The sequence below is a fragment of the Staurois parvus genome, unplaced genomic scaffold (genome assembly GCF_062004578.1).
Source record: "Staurois parvus isolate SC_StPar_1 unplaced genomic scaffold, SC_StPar_1.0 ptg000144l, whole genome shotgun sequence".
In the NCBI taxonomy this organism is placed as follows: Eukaryota; Metazoa; Chordata; class Amphibia; order Anura; family Ranidae; genus Staurois; species Staurois parvus.
The window spans coordinates 857,826-872,072 of record NW_028317940.1 but is presented as its reverse complement, the minus strand read 5'-3'; the positions used below and the strand labels follow the sequence as shown (position 1 = coordinate 872,072).

Sequence of the window (14,247 nt, the reverse complement as noted above, 5' to 3'; positions counted from 1 at the left end):
ACCCTACAGCAGAAATACTGCTACAGGGCGGCATGGGTACGCAAAATCACATATATATATATATACGTGATTCGCGCTCCCGTGGTATTCACACCCCTCCCAGATAGCGTCAGATTGCCCGTCAGTACACCAGTCATCACATTTAACCCCTTGATTGCCAGGAGCACGCTCATGTACAATAAACCTTCATTGCTAGTATAGTGTCTGACCGGGTCAATATCTTTGATCAGGTCAGCACTATACCAGCGTTCACATTAGTATAGCGTCCCCAAAAACGCAGCGTTAGCGGGATCAGTCCTGGCACCTGCCAACACCTGCGTTTAGCCCCTACGATTACCCCCCCTTCTCCCCCAGCAAGTGCAGTGTCAGTAGGTCATTGTCACTTGATACATTGCACACAAAACCGCAGTGTTCGCTGAATCAGGCCTGATCTCTGTTAGCACTTGCCGGTAAATTTTGATGACTCTCATATGCAGCAGAGTGCCAGTACTAGTGCAGCGCTACCTTTTGGTGAACTGGCGAGTACCAGCGGTCTAGTACATCTTGGTCTTTCACATACCTCCTTGATTTTTGGAGCTGTTTTTCACGGAATATCTGTATGCGTTGATTGTGGATCAAAGCAGTTTATATGCACAACAATTTATTGCCGCCGACCCAAATTCAAACCTTGCCAGACCATTCGCATGGAAACTCATTACGGTTTTCAAATTTACATTTTTTTTGGGCCTAACCCTCAACATGGGCATTACTAAAAGAAATGAATTGCGGTTGTATTGGTCCGCTGACCCGATTCATCATATGCCTGTGTTCTCTGCTGCCATGGCCAGGCATAGATATGAGAGTATAATGTGTTTTATGCATTTCAGCGACAATACACTCTGTCATCCTTGGGGTAACCCTGAATTTGACCGGCTCCACAAAATTCAGCCCCTCGAAAATCAAAAATGTCTATACTCCCCAGCATTCATCTGCATTGATGAGTCTCTTATTAATTTTTCTGGCCGCCTTGCATTCAAACAATTTCTCCCCTGCAAGCGTGCCAGATATGGGGTCAAATGTAGAAGACCTGTGAGAGGACAACAAGCTATACTTATAAGTTTCGGATTTACGAGGGAAAAGATAGTCACGTGGAGCCCGCCCTAGAGTATGATAGACCCCAGATTTCTCAAAAAAGAATATATGACAATGCCCATTGAAGTTATAGGGGTTATTTGCATTCCCTGTTATAGCATTTAAAGTGATAAAAAAAATATGAAAGGTACAATGTAAAAACAATAAAAATAAAATCAAAATAACTAAAAAAAAAAAAAATTGCCCCTCCCATGCGCGCACACCTGTGTGCACAAGCCTTGACCCTGTGCCGTTATGTAAACAGCGGTTGCACCATGCATGTGAGGTATTGCCGTGAACGTCAGATTAAGGGCAGTAATTCTAACACTAGACCTCCTCTGTAAATCTAAAATGGTGGCTTTTAAAGCGCTGCCTATGGATATTAAAATGTTTGCAGTTTGTCGCCATTGAACGGGGCATGCGCAGTTTTAAAGCATGTCATGTTTGGTATCTATTTACTCGGTATACCATTATCTTTTATATTTTACCAAACAATTGGCCAATATATTGTGTTTCTGTGCATTAAAAGTAAAAAAAGTGTATTTTTAAAAAAAAAATTGCTTTTGAAAAATCGCTCCACGAGTACTATGTGCCATGAAGAAAAACATATTTTTTCAATTTTTTTTATATTTCAAAACCTTGTGAGAAAAAATGAGATCTGCAAAATACTCACCATGCCTCTTTTTAAATTCCTTGGGGTGTCTATGAAAGGGGTCATTTGGGGGGGTTTGGGGCTATCCTGGCATGTCAGGGCCTTCGAAACTGTGATAGGTAGTTAGGAAGTGTAATGAAGAAGTTACGCACCTTCAGGCTTTCAAAGTGGTCATTGGATTTCAGGCTCCTGTATGTGGCTAGGCTCCCAAAAAGTCTCACACATGTGGTATCCCCATACTCAGTAGAAGTAGCAGAATGTATTTTGGGGTGTAATTCCACATATACCCATGGCTTGTGCGAGAAATAAATCATTTAAATGACAACTTCGTGTAAAAAAAAAAAAAAAAAGGTTTTTGTCATTTTCCAGAAACTTGTGGAAAAAAAATAAATCTTCCATGGACTCAATATGCCTCTCAGCAGATAGCTTAGGGTGTCTAATTTCCGAGAAGGGGTCATTTGAGGGTGTTTGTACTATTCTGGTATTTTAGCACCTCAAGAAATGTGATGGGCAGTCAGAAAGTAAAAGCTATGTAAATTCCATTATCTATACCATAGTTTGTAGACGCTATAACTTTCACACAAAGCAATCAATATACACTTATTGGTATTTTTTTAACCAAAAACATGTAGCAGAATACATTTTGGCCTAAATTTATGACGAAATTTTAGTTTTTTTAGATATTTTTTATGACCAAAATGAGAAACTATTGTTTTTTTTTTAAAAAAAAAGTTTTCTTCAAAATTTTTCTGGTTATAGCGCCAAAAATAAAAAGTGCACAGGTGATCAAATACCACCAAAAGAATGCTCTATTTGTGTTAAAAAAGGACATAAATTTCATTTATGTACCGTATTGCATGACCGCACAATTGTCCGTTAAACTAGCGCAGCGCTGTATAGCAAAAAAATGGCGTAAATTGCAGTATCTATACCATAGTTTGTAGACGCTATAACTTTCACACAAAGCAATCAATATACACTTATTGGGATTTTTTTTACCAAAAACGTAGCAGAATACATTTTGGCCTAAATTTATAACTAACTTTGAGTTTACTATATATTTTTTATAGCTGAAAGTAAAAAATATCGTTTTTCTTCAAAATATTTGGTCTTTTTTTGTTTATAGCGTGAAAAATAAAAAGTGCACAGGTGATCAAATACCACCGACAGAAAGCTCTACTTGTGTGAAAAAAAGGACGTAAATTTTGTTTAGGTGCAGCATTGCATGACCGCGCAATTATCAGTTGAATTAGTGCAGCGCCGAGTAGCAAAAAGAGGCCTGGTGATTAAGGGGGGGGGGGTAAATCCTCAGGAGCTCAAGTGGTTAACAGCAGCAGTGAGCCGGGAGGAGGTGCAGGCTGTGCTCTCTCCCCCACCTGTGATTATGCAGGAGTTGATACGAGAACACTGTCAGATCTAACTATCTCCTCACTAGATTGCTCTTCTCCGGACAGCAAATGTGGGTAGGGGCGGGTAATCAAACCCGCAACAGTCCCAATCTGACAGTGTTTTTGTATCAACTGCTGTATACTGCCAGGTGGGAGAAGGGGAGAGCACAGCCCCCACCTCCTCCCAAGTCTCTCCTCCTATCTGTTGCTATCACTCGTGGAGTTCCTACCACTGTAGCATCTGAGGTTTGTGTGTTTCAGGGAGGGATTGAGGGGGGAATTGTACTGGGGGCCACAATGGAGGGGTGGTGCTAACAAACGTTTGTGCTTTTGATGAGAGGATTTGTAATAGGAGGAGGGATTTGGGGTGGGGGGAGGATTAGTGCTAGGAGGAGGGATGGGGGGGAAGATTAGTGCTAGGAGGATGGAGGGGGGGGAGGATTAGTGCTGGGAGGAGGGATGGGGGGGGAGGATTTGTGCTAGGAGGAGGGATGGGGGGGGGGAGGATTAGTGTTAGGAGGATGGAGGGAGGAGGATTAGTGCTGGGAGGAGGGATGGGAGGGAGGATTAGTGCTAGGAGGAGGGATGGGGGGGAGGATTAGTGCTAGGAGGGATGGGGGGGATTAGTGCTGGGAGGATGGAGGGGATGAGGATTAGTGCTAGGGGGAGGGATTAGTGCTAGGAGGGATGGGAGGGGATTAGTGATAGAAGGATGGAGGGGGGGATTAGTGCTGGGAGGGGGGGGGGAAATGGCACTAGGAGGAGGGATGGGGGGAGGATTAGTGCTCTAAGGGGAAAATTAAGGGCGAGAGGCATAGTGCTAAAGGTTGGATGGGAGGGGGGGATTAGTGCTAAATGGAGGGATGGGGGGAGAGAATTTGTGCTAGGAGGAGGGATGGAGGGGGGGAGATTAGTGCTAGGAGGAGGGATGGGGGGGAGAGAATTTGTGCTAGGAGGAGGGATGGGGGGGGGGAGAATTTTTGCTAGGAGGAGGGATGGGGGGGGAGAGGATTTGTGCTAGGAGGAGGGATGGGGGAGAGAGGATTTGTACTAGGAGGAGGGATGGGGGGAGAGGATTTGTACTAGGAGGAGGGATGGGGGGAGAGGATTTGTGCTAGGAGGAGGGATGGGGGGAGAGGATTTGTGCTAGGAGGAGGGATGGGGGGAGAGGATTTGTGCTAGGAGGAGGGATGGGGGGGAGAGGATTTGTGCTAGGAGGAAGGATGGGGGGGAGGATTTGTGCTGGAAGGAGGGATGGGGGGAGAGGATTTGTGCTAGGAGGAGGGATGGAGGGAGAGGATTTGTGCTAGGAGGGATGGGGGGGGAGGATTTGTGCTAGGAGGAGGGATGGGGGGAGAGGATTTGTGCTAGGAGGAGGGATGGGATGGAGAGGATTAGTGCTGGGAGGAGGGATGGGGTGGAGAGGATTAGTGCTGGGAGGAGGGATGGGGTAGAGGATTTGTGCTAGGAGGAGGGATGGGGGGGAGAGGATTTGTGCTAGGAGGAGGGATGGGGGAGAGAGGATTTGTACTAGGAGGAGGGATGGGGGGAGAGGATTTGTGCTAGGAGGAGGGATGGGGGGAGAGGATTTGTGCTAGGAGGAGGGATGGGGGGAGAGGATTTGTGCTAGGAGGAGGGATGGGGGAGAGGATTTGTGCTGGAAGGAGGAATGGAGGGAGAGGATTTGTGCTAGGAGGAGGGATGGAGGGAGAGGATTTGTGCTAGGAGGAGGGATGGGGGGGAGAGGATTTGTGCTAGGAGGAGGGATGGGGGGGAGGATTTGTGCTGGAAGGAGGGATGGGGGGAGAGGATTTGTGCTAGGAGGAGGGATGGAGGGAGAGGATTTGTGCTAGGAGGGATGGGGGGGGGGGGGAGGATTTGTGCTAGGAGGAGGGATGGGGGGGGGAGGATTTGTGCTAGGAGGAGGGATGGGATGGAGAGGATTAGTGCTAGGAGGAGGGATGGGGTGGAGAGGATTAGTGCTGGGAGGAGGGATGGGGTAGAGGATTTGTGCTAGGAGGAGGGATGGAGGGAGACAATTTGTGCTAGGAGGAGGGATGGAGGGAGACAATTTGTGCTAGGAGGAGGGATAGGGGCTGAGGATTTTTCCCAGCTCTTCTCCCTTCCCTTCTACTCATCTCTCTTCCTCTTCTGCCCTGATGTGACCACAGAGAGGGAAGGGAGCAGTGGTGCTGGCAGAAGGGAAGCGGGTGCTCTCCGGTGGATGGTGGGTGGCAGAGCAGGTTGTGCTGGCTTGCTCACCCACTGCCCACCCCCAGCTGCATGGCTCAGCCCGTATGGGCCCCTGGACCTCTGCTCTTAAACTGTTTCCTGTCTTTCCCCTTAAAGGGAGCACAGCTCAATACAATGGTGATATGTATCTGCCTTCCAGGACCATCCCTGGCATCCTGTACAGCAGATATGTGGACCTATGCAGAGGAACGTGGACTCTAATCTAGGTGAAGAAATGCAATTTATTATGAGCAGTGATGTAAGGCATAAAAACAGCAATCTATACAAAACCCAGTGAACCCATGTGAGAATTGAAGACAAATAGAGTAAAGTGGAAATCTGGTACAGAAACGGGAGGCAGTGGTGCAAGGAACAGAGAGCAAGTCATGTACAGATTGTGAGCTGAAACGGGTTGTAGGTACAAAGGCAACAGGTACAGGTAGCAGCAGGTTGAGAGTGTATCAGGTTCATGGAACAGAGGATCAGAATAAAAAGGCACTGCGAGACTCCTGGGGAGGGACTAAATACCCTCCAAGCATCCAGCATCAGGTCGAGACAAATTTCTGCCCTCTCCAGGGAGACTCACTGGTGGACACTTGATGTGCACCTTTTAAACCACACTGCTACCATCAAGCGTTCAAGCTCCTAACAGTGCCCCCCCCCCCCCTTTTAAGAAGAAGCCTCTAGATATTCCAGCAGGTCTTGGCAAAAAAAAAGACCATTTTGTTCCCTGGCACTTCTGCAGTTCTTTGGAAGGTTTTCTCATAAAGCGAATCACTAGTCTTTCTTCATCTAGACTCCCTGTTTCCATAGTCTGGGTTCTAAAGATGTCCACTGATAGGTGACCCCACTACTGGAACCCTGCTATTTGCCAGGGTCAAGAGCATCAACATGGCGGCAAGATGCTTTGCTCCTTCTGGCAAGGTCCCCCCCCCCCAATGTTAAGGGCATGTGGCCTAAGTTTGCGGCGAGTGCCTGGTTCAGGAAAAGTGGTCCAGGCCTGCTTCAGGAGGAACTTTGTTTTCAAGTTTTGCATGGGGTTCCCTCTTACATCTATATCAGGCATCAATTGTCTGGTATGGAATTTTGGGGAGCCTCACTTTTTATTATCGCTTGAGTTCCTCCTCAGATTTCATGAATTATTCAATTATGAAGGAACCACCATGCCCTTTTTTTTTTTGTAGACCCTCTTCTAGGATAAGGGTCTAGTATAGATAAATGGAATCCCTGAAATATATTTCTGTTCCAAAAGCTAACCACCTCTGCCTAAGGATGGAACCAGTTCTGATGTCACCATATAACCAAAACTTCATCACCGATCAATACATCTGATCCCCACCACTCCAATTACAGCAACTAACTAAAACCCAAAGGAGGTAAAGGCAGGAGTTAGAAGCAGAGGGGATGTATCATTAAATATTGGTTACTAGGGTTGGATTCAGGGGTGTCATAGGTCTTGCAAAGCAACATGGGAAGGTCTTTATCACAGTAGAGTGCTCTTCTCAGGCAATTTTTACCTAAACATCTCTACATGGGAAATTAGAGGCTAATCATGACAAGAATTAACCAAAATCAGTAATTTCACTGCAGTCAACTGAACCAAAATCTTTCGCTCATCCCAAGCAGAGATTTATTTCTATCTCCCTTGGTGGGAGTTGAGGTGACCCATCTATAAGGACATACAGTCCATACACACCCAGCACAAGGCCACACTACCAAACGGTTCTCTGGGATGCAGTTCCTCTGAGCTCCACTACTTACTGAGAGACAGAAATTGGTAATTGTTCAAGGAACCTCTAGGTCCCTTTGGAGGAACCCCTAGAACCCTTTGGAAGAATCCCTAGAACCCTTTGGAGGACCCCTGGCTGAGAAATGCTGGACTAGGCAGTCATATATTTCTGTCCCCCTTGGTGGGAGTGGAGGTGACCCCTCTATGAGGACATACAGTCCATACACACCCAGCACAAGGCCGGGGTCACACTACGAGAGGTTTCTCGGGGCTTCAGTTCCTCTGAGCTCCACAAGATTAAGATCTCACTTCTACCCAGACAGGAAGTCTCTATGGAAGACAGGAAGTGATGTCAGCTACTGACAGGAAGTGTCTAAAGATACAGACAGGAAGTTCTTGGCGAGAGTTGACATAGAAGAAATACAGAGGAGACGTTTCTGAAATTAGCAGCGGAGGAGGTAATAAGATCTTATTTTATCATATCTCCCATCACTGTCCATTATTGGGAACCAAATTTCTCAATCCCCCTTTACCCTTTAAATGTCCCTCATTTCAGTCTGATGTACACCCAGACCAATCAATATCCTATTTCGCTGCCCAAAATGTTTATATGTCTTTTAATTTTTCATCAGACTTCAGGTTCTTTCTCTTATTGAACTGAAAATACTAGAAAATAAGAAAGAATTGAGTAAGTGTCAATCCCAAATTAAGGTTTTCCCTGTAAAGGTAATTCTTACCTCCCTGAACGGAGCTCTGATACCGACTGGAGTCTTCTTCAGAAACCAACATGACCGGGGAATCTTCTGGACCCCAACAGAGCTCTGTGTTACCTCCTGTTGATCTCTTTGACATGGTACGGGGACTCTTCTTCAGAAACCGACATGACCAGGGAGTGTCAATCTCCTGGACCCCCACAGAGCTCCATGTTACCTCCTGTTGATCTCTATGACATGGTACGGGGACTCTTCTTCAGAAACCGACATGACGGGGGAGTGCCAATCTCCTGGACCCCCACAGAGCTCTGTGTTACCTCCTGTTGATCTCTTTGACATGGTACGGGGACTCTTCTTCAGAAACCGACATGACCGGGGAGTGCCAATCTCCTGGACCCCCACAGAGCTCTGTGTTACCTCCTGTTGATCTCTATGGCATGGTACGGGGGGCTCTTCTTTAGAAACCGACATGACCGGGGAGTGCCAATCTCCTGGACCCCCACAGAGCTCTGTGTTACCTCCAGTTGACATCTATGACATGGTACGGGGACTCTTCTTCAGAAACCGACATGACCGGGGAGTGCCAATCTCCTGGACCCCCACAGAGCTCTGTGTTACCTCCTGTTGATCTCTTTGACATGGTACGGGGACTCTTCTTCAGAAACCGTCATGACCGGGGAGTGCCAATCTCCTGGACCCCCACAGAGCTCTGTGTTACCTCCTGTTGATCTCTATGGCATGGTACGGGGGGCTCTTCTTTAGAAACCGACATGACCGGGGAGTGCCAATCTCCTGGACCCCCACAGAGCTCTGTGTTACCTCCTGTTGATCTCTATGGCATGGTACGGGGGCTCTTCTTTAGAAACCGACATGACCGGGGAGTGCCAATCTCCTGGACCCCCACAGAGCTCTGTGTTACCTCCAGTTCACATCTATGACATGGTACGGGGACTCTTCTTCAGAAACCGACATGACCGGGGAGTGCCAATCTCCTGGACCCACACAGAGCTCTGTGTTACCTCCTTTTGGTCTCTTTGACATGGCACGGGGACTCTTCTTCAGAAACCGACATGACCGGGGAGTGTCAATCTCCTGGACCCCCACAGAGCTCTGTGTTACCTCCTGTTGATCTCTATGACATGGTACGGGGACAGAGTACTAGTGTTGAGGTCATCAAGCTTAAAACCACAGAGCACTGGAGGAGGCCAGAACATCATCCCTTCAAGAAGAGTTGGTTTCTGAAAAAGACTTTGGTCTTCATCAGAGTGGACTCAAGTGGAGCAGAACGCACTGGCCTTGGAAAATATGTCCAGAGGTGCCAACCACAGCCATTCCCCAAGCTATCCAGGCAACCAATAAACGATAGGCTATGCCCATCTCAGGAGTACATTGACCCCAAGTGACGGCATAGGGCAAGTAGCAGATACAAAAAAACTTTGATTCTAACAATAACTACACAATGTTCTATGTATAAACTATAAAAAAAAAATTCTAGACCTCACCAAACAAGATCATTTTTTGACTGGAGAGGTGAGCGGTGCCGGGAATTCTGGGACATTCTCCAGTAACAGACAAGGGATGTGTCTGTATGGTGACTGTATCATTGTGTGTGTCAGGTTCCTATAAGGTGTCAGGGTGTCACTGTCTATTTCTCCATGGAGGAGTGGGAGTATTTAGAAGGACACAAGGACCTCTACAAGGACGTCATGATGGACACACAGAAAGATCACAACAACGCACAACATGATCAGGTAGATGAGGAACAATTATTGGTAGTTATGATTTTTATATATCAACATATTTGTTACAATGAATGTCGTATTATATATTCAGAATGGAAACATCATGAATAATAACATTGGTAATAAAGAAGAGTATAAAGAGGAGGATGAAGAGTATGGTCTGATGAAGGAACTTTTAGATGGACACAAGGATATGATGGAGCCACCTAGTAACAGAAACCCACCAGAGAGATGTCCCCGTCCTCTGTATTCCCGGGATTCCACACAGGAAGATCACACCATCCCTCACCATCAGCAGGTAAAATGATTACCAGATATTAGTAGTTATGATTTAAACACAAGCTTGTTTGTTACAAATGAATTTCTTCTTATATAATCAAAGTGTAAGCATCGGGGATGATAACGTTGTTAAGGCAGAGTATAAAGAGGGCGATGAGTATGGTGTGATAAAGGACACAGAAGGATACATGGATGTCACAACAGGGCCAGGAAGGTCATAGCATCCCTCACCATCATCAGGTAGATGGATCCAGTCATGGGAACTCACCAGAGAGATTTCCCCGTCCTCTGTATTCCCGGGATTCCACACAGGAAGGTCACACCATCCCTCACCATCATCAGGTAGATGGATCCAGTCATGGGAACCCACCAGAGAGATGTCCCCGTCCTCTGTATTCCAAGGATTCCACACAGGAAGGTCACACCATCCCTCAGGTAGATGAGGAACAATCACTGATAGTATCATTAGGATCTGTACATTATCTGCATTGTTACCATTGATGTCATTTTATTATATATTCAGAGTGGAAACCTGAGAGATTCTACAGTTGAGGTTAAAGAAGAGATAAAAGAGGAGGATGATGAGGATGGGGTGATGGAAGAGTCAGAGTTTCCCAAAAATCTGTACCAGGACACCATGGTGGAATCATCCAGCTACAGAAACCCACCAGAGAGATGTCCCCGTCCTCTGTATTCCCGGGATTCCACACAGGAAGGTCATACCATCCCTCACCATTATCAGGTAGATGGATCCAGTCATGGGAACCCACCAGAGAAATATCCCCATCCTCTGTATTCCCGGGATTCCACACAGGAAGGTCACACCATCCCTCACCATCATCAGGTAGATGGATCCAGTCATGGGAACCCACCAGAGAGATGTCCCCATCCTCTGTATTCCCAGGATTCCACACAGGAAGGTCACACCATTCCTCACCATCATCAGGTAGATAGATCTAGTAATGGGAACCCATCAGAGAGATGTCCCCATCCTCTGTATTCCCGGGATTCCACACAGGAAGGTCACACCATCCCTCACCATCATCAGGTAGATGAATCCATTAATGGGAACCCACCAGAGAGTTGTCCCCATCCTCTGTATTCCCAGGACTCCACATAGGAAGGTCACACCATCCCTCACCATCATCAGGTAGATGGATCCAGTCATGGGAACCCACCAGAGAGATGTCCCCGTCCTCTGTATTCCCGAGATTCCACACAGGATGGTCACACCATCCCTCACCATCATCAGGTAGATGGATCCAGTCATGGGAACCCACCAGAGAGATGTCCCCGTCCTCTGTATTCCCGAGATTCCACACAGGAAGGTCACACCAGCCCTCACCATCATCAGGTCGGTGGAGTTGAGGGTCGGGAACATAAAGTGATGGAACACTCTGACATGTGGAGACGATGTGTGGACTCTACAAGATGAGATGTTCTATGTGATCTCACATCATAAATCCTTCTATGTTACAGATGTTATTTTCTGCCATTCTGTTGGTTTAGGGTGAAGATCTGATGAACATGAAAGTTGAGGGTGAAGTAGAAGAGACGTATGTGAGGGATGATCAGCAATATACGGAGGAGGCTGGAATGAGGAGGACATTCATAGAGGAGGACACTCCTATAGAGATCAGCACAGGTGACCAGAAAATTTTCTTCTCTTATCTCTGCTATGTTACTGCTCCCCCCAGCCCCCATTGGTTCCTGCTTCTCTGACAAGGCGGTGTAAATGTAGAAGTGATCTGGGAGGACCAAAGGCTCTTTGAAGAGGGGAAGAGTCCCAGCTGGTTGGGACATCCACAGAGAACATCTGCTCCCTCCTATCTCCCTGATCCAGATGGAATCTTGATGGAAGTGAACTAACCCTCTCCTATCTATTGATGATGTTTTTCTATTTTTCCAGGACCCGCCATGGAGAAACCCTCAAAGGATCGTCTCACTTTACCTCCAGGTTGTAAAATGGAAGATGAGGACATCCCAGGAGATTGTGCCGGAGAAAAGACAATGAGCTCCACTATGGATGGTGGACTTCCCAGTGTGGAGAGACCATGGAATCCCTCTGACTCTGAGCACCCTCGTACTGTAAAGGATGATAATAAAATGAAGGAGAAGGAATTTTGCTGTTTTGAACACGGGGAAAGGTTTTGCTCTGATTCAGGTCTTTTTATACATCAGGGATATCGCAGGGTGGGGGAATATTACTCTTGTTCTGAGTGTGGGAAATGTTTTATATATAAATCAAAACTGGTCAGACATCAGAGATCTCACACGGGGGAGAAGCCGTATTCCTGTCCTGAGTGCGGGAAAAGTTTTCTTTGTAAATCAAAACTTAACATACATTACAGATCCCACACGGGTGAGAAACCGTATTCCTGCCATGAGTGTGGGAAGTGTTTTCCACAGAAATCAGACCTTGTTTTACATCAAAGCTCTCACACAGGGAAGAAGCCGTATTCCTGCGCCGAGTGTGGAAAATGTTTTTCAGACAAATCAGGACTTGTTGTACATGAAAGATCTCACACGGGGGAAAAGCCGTTTTCCTGCCCTGAGTGCGGGAAATGTTTTTCAAACAAATCAGGACTTGTTGTACATCAGAGATATCACACGGGGGAGAAGCCGTATTCCTGCCAGGAATGCGGGAAATGTTTTTCAATTAAGTCCAAGCTTTCTAGTCATCAGAGACTGCACACGGGCGAGAAGCCGCATGTCTGCCCCGAGTGCGGGAAATGTTATAGACTGAAATCAGTACTTATTAATCATCAGAGATTGCACACAGGGGAGAAGCCGTTTTCCTGCTCTGAGTGTGGGAAATGTTTTTCAAGCAAATCAGCACTTGGTGTACATCAGAGATCTCACACAGGGGAGAAACCATATTCCTGCCCTGAGTGCGGGAAATATTTTTCACGAAAGTTCCGTCTTAAAGAACATCAAAGGTCCCACACGGGTGAGAAGCCGTATTGCTGTCCTGAGTGTGGAAAAAGGTTTTCATGCAAATCCTATGTTACTCAACATCAGATACGCCACACGCGGAAACAGCAAAGAGCTCACACAAGAGAGAAGCCCCATTCCTGCCCTGAGTGTGGGAAATGTTTCTCAAAGAAGAATTGTCTTACCATACATCAGAGAACCCACAAAACACCCAATGTATATTAATGTCCTGAGTGTGGGAAATGTCTTCTAGATGGATGTTATGTTGCCATACATCAGAGATCTCACACTGGGAAGAAGAACACCTTGATATACACCTCAGAAAACACGTGGCTGAGTGCTCCTCTGATCTTTATCATGGAAGAAACACTTTATAAGGAGATCAGAGATCACTAAAGACTTCAAAGTTGTGTCTGGCTTCCTCTGCTAGGAGAGAGAAGGAGGGGGGGGTCAATACTGGTTGGGTCCCTCTAGCAGTGTAGTCTGATCTCCCCTGACCTTCAGCAGAAGCTTCCATGGAGGACATCATGGTGAGAGAGAAGGGGGGGGGGGGGTCACTGCTGGTTGGGTCCCTCTAGCAGTGTAGTCTGATCTCCCCTGACCTTCAGCAGAAGCTTCCATGGAGGACATCATGGTGAGAGAGAAGGAAGGGGGGGTCACTGCTGGTTGGGTCACTCTACCTGTGTAGTCTGATCTCCCCTGACCTTCAGCAGAAGCTTCCATGGAGGACATCATAATGAGAGAGAAGGGGGGTCACTGCTGGTTAGGTCCCTCTAGCAGTGTAGTCTGATCTCCCCTGACCTTCAGCAGAAGCTTCCATGGAGGACATCATGGTGAGAGAGAAGGAGGGGGGGTCACTGCTGGTTGGGTCCCTCTAGCAGAGTAGTCTGATCTCCCCTGACCTTCAGCAGAAGCTTCCATGGAGGACATCATGGTGAGAGAGCAGGAAGGGGGGGGTCACTGCTGGTTGGGTCCCTCTAGCAGTGTAGTCTTATCTCCCCTGACCTTCAGCAGAAGCTTCATAGGAAGACATCATGGTGAGAGAGGAGCTAGATATTGCTTGTGGATGAAGAGAAGGGGAGATCAGACTACAAGACAGGACTGGTCATTTCAGTACAGTAGTTAGCCTATACAAGAATCTTCATATGCTTGGAGAGTGCCACCTGCTGGCAGAAAGTGGAAAATATGGCATTAGCTGATGTAAAATGTTATATATGTATAATACAAATGCAAATAGATTAATACATTTGTTAATATGAAACAAAAGAAGATGAAATATTTCCTTTCATAAACTCGTGATATTCTCTGTAAGTTGGTTGATAAAAGTCTTCCTTCAGATTTTTCTCCTTTATTCCTTTCTCTAACACTACAAGTATGGCCCATCCTGTAGGTTTTAGTCTCCATCTTGTGTCTTAGTAGTTTGGTGTTCCCAGCTTGTCCTTGTTGGAACAGCCGACTCTCCCCCTTC

At 46.7% G+C, this 14,247-nt stretch overlaps 2 protein-coding genes across 2 annotated transcripts in view; both read left to right on the top strand.

Moving 5' to 3' along the window:
- Positions 1–14,115, top strand: part of LOC149465017 (uncharacterized) — a 65,875-nt gene extending 51,760 nt beyond the window's left edge. The window contains exons 7-8 of the mRNA XM_089673641.1: positions 11,355–11,490; positions 11,755–14,115. Coding sequence (XP_089529767.1) covers positions 11,355–11,490; positions 11,755–13,004 — 1,386 coding nt within the window. The 3' untranslated portion in view covers positions 13,005–14,115. The remainder of the gene's footprint in view (positions 1–11,354; positions 11,491–11,754) is intronic.
- The window catches only part of LOC149465009 (uncharacterized), a 160,695-nt gene continuing 157,067 nt past the window's right edge, over positions 10,620–14,247 (top strand). The window contains exon 1 of the mRNA XM_089673670.1: positions 10,620–10,995. The gene's annotated coding sequence lies outside the window, so the exon portion shown is untranslated. The remainder of the gene's footprint in view (positions 10,996–14,247) is intronic.